This window comes from Sesamum indicum, linkage group LG15 (genome assembly GCF_000512975.1).
Source record: "Sesamum indicum cultivar Zhongzhi No. 13 linkage group LG15, S_indicum_v1.0, whole genome shotgun sequence".
NCBI classification, from domain to species: Eukaryota; Viridiplantae; Streptophyta; class Magnoliopsida; order Lamiales; family Pedaliaceae; genus Sesamum; species Sesamum indicum.
In genome coordinates, this window is record NC_026159.1 from 7,247,821 (window position 1) to 7,256,566 (window position 8,746).

At 34.7% G+C, this 8,746-nt stretch overlaps 1 protein-coding gene across 1 annotated transcript; it reads right to left on the reverse strand.

The window, feature by feature from the left end:
• LOC105178150 (cysteine--tRNA ligase, chloroplastic/mitochondrial-like) lies at window positions 1-7,199 on the reverse strand (the record flags this gene model as incomplete). The annotated part of the gene is given in 6 exon segments (XM_020699273.1): window positions 1-103; window positions 566-727; window positions 1,241-1,304; window positions 2,201-2,384; window positions 3,812-3,888; window positions 7,022-7,199. Coding segments are annotated over 4 exon segments (502 nt in total), but the record flags the coding sequence as incomplete, so codon positions are not given.

Here is an 8,746-nt window from a genome sequence, read left to right on the forward strand (position 1 = left end):
TGTCTTCCAGCTTCCGTCCTGATAGAAGACCATATTTTGGGAAATTATCAACAGAGAAGTAAACATCTCCATCAACAGCATAACCACAACCGTTGCTGATTATCTACATAAACAAAACAAAAATAGCACAAGAATGTTCAGTGAATTCAGAGAAAAGGATGCACCAAAATGTAGAAAGAAATCGAACTTCTATTTTCCATAGGATACGTCATAAAACTATATACCTGCTCGCATGACCATGAGGAAAAGAAATTACACATTCTACATAATTTTCAGTCAAAATCAAATACAACAATTTCAAAGATGTCTTATGTAATATATAAGCTAAAATTCAAATACTTAGATTTCAAATATAAAACAAAAACCTGTGTAAATCATCAAAGAAAGCTATACATAACATATTGTTTGCTTCAACATATGTCACAGTTACTGATAATGTTATGTCCATGCATGAACAAGAGCATGAAAACACTCTATCCGAGAGAGAAAAATATATGTATAATGAGGATTAGAAGAAGATCGTGACCTATACTAAAATAAAAGAAAACAAAGGTGAGAAAAGAACCTGAGCTATCATGTCTTTGATTTGCTCCATATGATCAGTAACACGAGGCTGCTGGGTAGGAAGCAGGCACTGGAGATCAGCCATGTCATTAAGAAACTCTTGACAAAACCGCCAGCTTAATGCTTTTGGATCCTCCCCAACCTCATTCGCTCTACGAATAATCTGAACATGTTAATCCTTTAAGGACCATTACAAGTTAATATGAAGAATATAACTGCCCCTATCTACAACCAAGAATCATGCTCCTCAAACACAATTCATCAAGCATGCATAATGCAAAAACGTGCAGGAAGGTCCAACTCCAACTGATGATTAGCTCTGGCATTGAGAATATATTTGACCTGAAACAGCTTGGACATTGATATCATTGAGAAATAAATACCAGTTCCCCATCCCCCCTTCAATGTGCTCTATTTATGTCCCATAGATTTGAAGGATCTCTTATTAAGTTGAAATACAATCACTGACAAATGTTATCCTTGTTCTGTTTCCATAAATTCCCAGTTTAGTCTCCCTTATTTATCATTACTGACAACTTGGACAGAAATACGAAAATTATTGTCATTTTGCAACAAACCTGAAAATGAACAGTTTATTATCCACTCAGTAGTTCATTTCTATAAATAATCTGAGCACTTGAGAAATCAGGAAAAGCATCAGCCAAAGACATCTCACCTTGTCATCAACATCAGTGAAATTGCGCACATAAACAACCTCGTAGCCCAAATATCTAAGATACCTACACGAATCAAATTTCAACACACAAATTCAGATGGAATGCACATGTAGGATACATCAAAGCAACAGCATTTGGTAGGACCAAGAATTCACATAGTCATAATACATATATAACCGTCAAATGCAAGTCCAAGAATTACCCAAAAAAAAAAAAAATCCACTTTCTAGATCCCCTTTCTTTTAGACAAATTACAGCTATGAGTTGCCTCTTAACAAAGATGGCCACACCTCAAGACAATAAAACTAGGTTTAGCACGCTTGATCTTTCGTAAATGGGTAATATGATTAAAAAATTAAAGAAAAATGCAAAAGTAAGCTATACAGTCTTTATCAATCTAGAAAACGACTGAATTTTAGACAAAAACTAGTCAACTCCAAGAGTATTCACAAGTCCAAGATGCAAAAGCATCATTGTGCTAAGCTTGGCAATTTAGGTTTAGCATGCATTTATCAGTTGCTATTTTCTATCTAAGCATCAAAACAAATTACTCGACATATTTTCACAGGCAAAGCCTCATTATATACAGAATCAAAGTACATCCATGCATCAAGCGCAATTCAAGGGATTCATCAGTTACAGCCCACGATTTGTCTAAATTTTTTCTCATTTTCCATTAAAGCCTCTCAACTTGAAAATCCACATTAGTTATTCCCACTGCCAAGCAATAACCAGAAACAAACACCACATGTCTCCAACTTAAAACATACGCACAAGAAAAGAACTCCATATTGTAGATTCATCTTCCAAATAAATAACAAAACAAATTTAATTACAATTCATGCACATAATGAACACATACACAACAAAACCATTTATTCAAACGAATATGTGAATCCAGCTTAATCTCCATAGTTAACCTAATAAAAAATCTGAACAAAAAAATCTAAAATGAAAACCTGTAGAGAACATCGAACGCAACATAGGCACGCGCATGGCCAATATGACTGAGGTCGTAAGAGGTAACGCCGCAAACATACATTCCGACTTTGCCCTCTAATATGGGCTTAAAGATCTCCTTTTGCTTCGTCATACTGTTGTACACTTGAAATTCCGGCCTCTTGTTCGCCATTTCTTCTAGAACTAGCTAGCAGAAAATTGAGAAAAAAAAATGTTTTTAATGGATCAGGGTGTCTGGAATCAGATGACATTGGAAGGATGATTATTCCAGCGCAACTTGGAAGGTGGGACTGGAAGAGTGGGCTAAATCTCATTTCAGTTCTTAATTTAACATCTCTGAAGGATTTTTAGCTCAATCAAGAATCTTTAGTGCAAATAATTTCGACAAACATCGAAATTCATACAATAACAACAAGCATCACCTCAGAAATGCAGCTCCCTCCTGTTGTGGATATAGAACTAATCTTAGCCTCATTGACATTTCCCTAACTGAATAAAATAAAATATAACTACTATAATCCAATTCCGTAAGTTGAACAAATAACTTGCTGAAAACCTCGGTGTCCTTTATGGTAGAACTTTTTCCATCATTATAAAAAGATGTTAAGAGTAAGACATCTAGATCAATATGCCATTTATGGAGGATTAAAACTAAGAAAGTTGATTTCAATATATTATATTCTACTAATTTAACTCCTATGTTCTTTTATTTACATTACCAATAAAGAAATACCATATGATCGACTAAAATCATAGTATTGAAAATTCATATTTATAAATGCTTACTATATTCACCAACGGAACCTGAGAGAAGCATCCATGACAGAATAAAACTAAAACACCAGAGAATAGAAGTAGATAGAAAACTAGATTTTCAACAGTTAATTTGGAGAATAATATGATCATAATTTAAAGTGTGCAATTGGTATTATCAGGAGAAAAGAAGAAAAAACAACAATTTTGAAGAATAAAGTTTAAAAAGTTCAAGATTTTCTTTAATTCTCTGAAACTCTGTTTTTTCTTCTTTGTGCATAATGTATCAGCAGGTGGTAATTTAAGGTAAAGAAGCTTTGGCCATATTACACTATGTTAAGAGAAATGAAGTTAAAAAGTGACATGACCTAGTAGCAGTGGGTAACCAGGAAAACTTTGGAAAAACAATCTAACAACATTATTAAAACTTCTAACATATGGAAGTTTTTAAGTGTAACAATAACTAAATGAATTATTAGCATCGACTGATTTGTTGGACAATTTTACTTCCATGTAACATGTCTCCAATTTAAAGAAATAAAGGAGTCATTTTACTTGCACATGGAAGTAATAGAATAAGTGTCCTACTATCCTTTTGTCCATTCAGAGGAGAAACTAAAGACTTTCTAAAGATAAAAAAGGTAATCATATTCATGGTAAGTGAAAGAATCATAAAGCGACCGTTGTCATAAATCAACTGATCGAAATGCTCCAAAACATAGAGGCAATATACTATCACTCAGAAGAGGCAACAGAAGTTAGCATATCAAAAAAGTTAGATACATGAACACAGTCGAACACTCAATGAATTACCTTCATTGAGATAAATACATACTCGGCTAGGCAAGAATACTTACCGATACAAACAATTTGTTCTTCAACAATCTCTTCCCTTGAGAATCTCCACAATCTTATATCTTAGAATAACTTGGATCTGTAGCAACATGGAAAAAAAGATTGTAGAAACACTAAAATAAAGTATAAATTTCATAACATAATAGAAGAACAATGACAAGTAATTTGTGGGTTCACCTAGTCTCTTTAATCCAATGTTTTCAGTTTTCACCACAAGATGCTGACAAATTGTAAGTGAAAGCAGAAAGTAAATTCTCCCATCTTGAAAAACTTTAAGTTCAAGCATACGAGATCATCTCATTTGCAAAGATAACTCTAGCGGTTTACAATCCATTTATACATATAGACATGTATTACAATGTCTCATTTGGAAACTTAACAGGATTAGTTTATAATGCGCTGAAAAATATTAAATTCCAATCAAATATCAACATCAAAAGTGTGCACTATGACAAACTATCAAAGGAAACCTAAGGATTCTACGCTCTTTCCCCAAACTAGGTGGGCTCGCACAAAGCCACCTCATAGTTGTTAAAGGCGCATGACGCGTCAAGGCGCAAAGGTGACCTGGAGCCATGGCGTACGGCATAATGCATGGTGCATATTTGCGTAAATAAAATATCATAATATCTTTTAACATCAATAGTACACAAACAATTAAAATATAAATAGAAATTATATTAATGTAAAACAACCAGTAAGGGATTTTTTCGCTTTCCTTTCTTGTTTTTTCTAAAAGGTTTAAAAAACCCTACATGTTTTCCGTTACTTTCTTTTAGATTTATATTCCTTTTTTCTTTTCCTTTCTCTTTTTTTTTTTCCTTTTCTCCTTTCAAATGGAAATAAGAAACAGAGAGAGAGAGAGAGAGAGAAGCTCTCCTCATTCTCTATAACCCTAGTTCTGAGCCGCCGCCTCCTTCGTGTACCACCCACCTCCCCGCCTACTGTCTGGCGCCCTCCTTCAAGGCACCTGAACCCTCACCCAAAAGGGTTGGGCTCTCTGCTCCAGGCAGAAAGATAAGAATGGCTAGCCTCGCGCCTGGCGCGCCATGTCTTTCCGCACTTTTAACAACTATGGGCCACCTCTTTGTGATCTCCCATAACCATAAATTAAAGTAACAACATGCTGGCAGATGTATCAGAAATAAAATAGTAGAATTTTGCCCCATATGCCAACTCGTTGGATCAATTAATGCTGGTACTGACTTGACTTAGGCATTATGTTCTGCAGAACTGGACTTTGATTAGTATCAGAGAATTCATAGTAAACATGAAACAATCAGAAACCTACAACTCAATCAACCAGTAAGATGTGATACTCACAGGCAGGCAATTTCTGAATCGAGCAAAGAAGGGCAAGGATACTGTGAGAACCTCAAAATTAAAGCATGCCTTTCAAAATTAAATGCGAAAATACTACCTCAACAAGTGTATATCTTGTGATGAGTGATGAATAAGATAGTAGCTTCACGAAAATTTTACTGAAGTTTGTTTGCAGATCGACTATGTTGTATTTGCAGATGTGAGGGAAGATAGGCCAAGGGGAAAATGAGGGTACAGAATGGAAATTCTTGAAAATTATTAAAAGTTTCTTAAAATAAAATTTAGGTAAATTACAAGTCCCCTGAGGTTTGACATAAGTACAAATACTTCCTCATTGTTTGGGAAATACCAATTACCCCCCCGTCTAAAAACTAGCACAATTCATTAGTCTTCATTAGGTTACCATCCATTTTTTGAGGTGAACTGACTAAAACACCCTTATGTTCAAAAAATTTGTGAAATCATTTTATTTTAAAAATTTTCCATCAATCTCTCAGGTTTTTGAATTTTTCAATTGTTCTGGAAAAAGGAAAAAAAAATGCAGTAACAGTTCACAATTCCAAACCTCCATTCAAAGATTACATAATTTCATATTTGGTATTAGTAATTTTCCAAAAAACAAGGGAATATCTATAATTATGTCAAACCTCAAGGGAGCTCGTTGTAATATATACCCTAAAATGTAATATTCAAAAATTCATCAAATAAACTTTTAATTCTATCAATGAAAAATGTAGACTTTTTTTAAATAAAAGATGTAGGAATGGATTTATTATTGAATAAAAAATAATGTTTTATTAAGAAATATTTCCTTGTTTCTTCTTTTTATCTTTGTTATTTTGAAAAATTAGACATATTTAAGACAAATTTATTTTCACAATCCTGATAATCTAAACTTCCAAGATGGAAATTTTCTGTCTAACATTTTGATCTCTAATTTGTAAAAATTTACAAATTAGAGACAAATATTATTCCATTCTGTAATGCTTCGTATCTCATGCCAGTGCTAAATGCTAAAAGATATTGAGAAACAAAAATCTTTCATGGATCGGAGTACAGTTGCAAATGAGCCGAGCTCGGGGTGAGAATTACTAAGTCTCAAATCCTACCCTCCTAAACCAGAAAAGACAGCATAAAAGTTCAGTTCTTTGCATTGAGAACTTCTAGGTTTCAAGCAAATAGTTCTTGATAATTAATGCTTATTTTGGCTGCAAGAACTTCAGAGAAACGTCAAACGATTCTATCCCACACGCCACTTTCTCAATGAAAACCCAAAGGAAGTAATGAAGAGGAGATGTAAATAAGTCAACCCCAAGAACGCACAATTTAATAGGATACAAGCACCCCACTCAACAATCAACAAAGCCGGAAATTTGCAACCAAACATAAGCATGAATACCCAATACACACTGTACATACACCAACACTTCAGTTGTTTCATATATCAGCCTTAGAAAAATTTATATGATTTTCTTAGATATCTAAACCTTCTGCAGTATTATGTTAACATTGATTAGCGTCTTCTCACACATTACCACCTTTTCCAACAAAGATACAGCAGAACCTTCTCCTAGCCTTAGGTATGACAAGAAATAACTAAGAAGCATCCAGGACAACAATCAAACTGCAAATACAGAGAATCTCTAAGGAAAATACATATATCCATTTCATCTCAAAGACAATAGAATTGGTACCATAATTTGTTTCTTTACGCATTGTCAAGGAGCCATACCCACATAAGCAAGTAATTGCTTTTTCCACCGAAAACTCAAATTTTCAATACATCTTCAAACAGTTTCATTACCAAAGCATCTTCATTCCTCATGTATCCATTTCTAATCACAAAGGAGAAAAGGGAAAAGAGAAACAAGTCGCAACTCGCAACCCACCTGTTTTTTCTTCGTGTCCGGCCGGTAAGCTTCGTAGACGTCACCGGCCGCTGCTGTCGCTGTCGCCGAGTACGCCGGTGGACGGGGTTGGCCCTGTTTCGGGGGTGAGGTTGGCCGTTGGGGTTAGGGCATTGCCGTAAGAGAAAGACGACTTAGGAGGTGATTTTCTTATTTTTAACTTTTTATTCTTTTCAATAAAATTACATTATTATAAAAGTATATAATAGTATATAATATTGAATAGGATAAATTTTTAATAATAATATGATAAAATATAGCTGTAACTTTATAAAAATAAAGAACATTTATGTATCTTAATTTAATTTCAAGAACATTTATTATATTAAATAAATATAATTATAAAAAAATATTAAAAAAATATATATGTTACAACAAATCAAAGAGCGCGAACTCAACACAAACTTCAATTGAGCCAACTCTAATCATTTTAGACTCCTAGATTGGAGTGCTTGGGATAAGATAGAACCATTAAAAGGATGATTATTCACAGCAATTTTCACTTTATAAAATATATCGTATTCCTTGAACCCTAAACTACAAACTATGGAAATGTTTGAGGCTATGATGATTTTTTAAAGCAAAATATCATAGTTTGAGCGAACTCTTATATTGGCGAGGCCATTCGTTTTATGCGCAAGTATTCAACTTTAATTTTGTTCATGCTTTTTGTAAATAAAATTGGCCCAAACCATTGGCTGAACCCTTACACTGGACGGCCAAAATCACAAGGCCCAAGAGGCCACTTAATCCACCAACCCGGCTCACTAAAAGGTTTGACCCGCTTGATGTGAATTTAAACCTCCCTCTTTCCCATTTCTTCTAACCCTAACCCTAAACCCCTTAATCCGCCGTCTGTTTCTCTCCTTCTTCTCCAGACGATCCTTTGGGTTTCCCCCTTCTCCTCGATCTCCTTTGTGTCTCTTCCTTCTCCAAAAATGGCTTTTAAGGGACATTTAATGTCCAGCCTCTCTATATAGCTAGTTCGAAATGGTTTTTGAAGTATCAGCTGAAAATACTATCATCTTCTTCCCCCCTTCTCTGTAATACTACCAGCTTCTTCATGCCCTAAGTTTCGAAGTCACTGGGTTAAGTTAATAGCCTAAGTGGCATAACCTTCGTGGTTCTGTAAACGCCTCTATGGCCTATCCTTAGTGGATTTTGTGAATAACCTTTGTGGTGTAAGCTTTTGGTAGCTTTGTGAGATTTGAGCAACTGTGTTTGGGTTGTGGCATTTGGTCTTGGTGGCTTAAGGATCTTGGCTTTATGAGCCTAGATCTGTTATTGTCTTATATTCTTCATATCTCTTATGCTACAGTTCTTTGGGTTGTTCATTGTATTATTATTTCAGCTTGTTAGATTCTTTGTAATTTGTTATAGGGGTTTGATTAACCTAGAAAGCCTGTAATTAATTTTTAAAATTTCTATATATTGTTTGAGCTGGTGACCGATCCATTCCTAACAGTGGTATTAGAGCCCTAGGTTAAGTCTCTGGCTCAAAAATCCCACGCACGGTAATATTGTTCCTTCTCTTACTCCTTTTAATTTTTCAGTCCCACTCCCCAAAAACCTTACTACTGTCCTCACCTGGCCGAGCTCTTGAAGCCGTCGGATATCTGGCTTGAGGGGCAGTTTAAGGCCCCCAGTATTCTTTTTTTTTTTTTTTATTTCTGTTGTAATTACTTGTTCATACTGCTGTCTGTTATA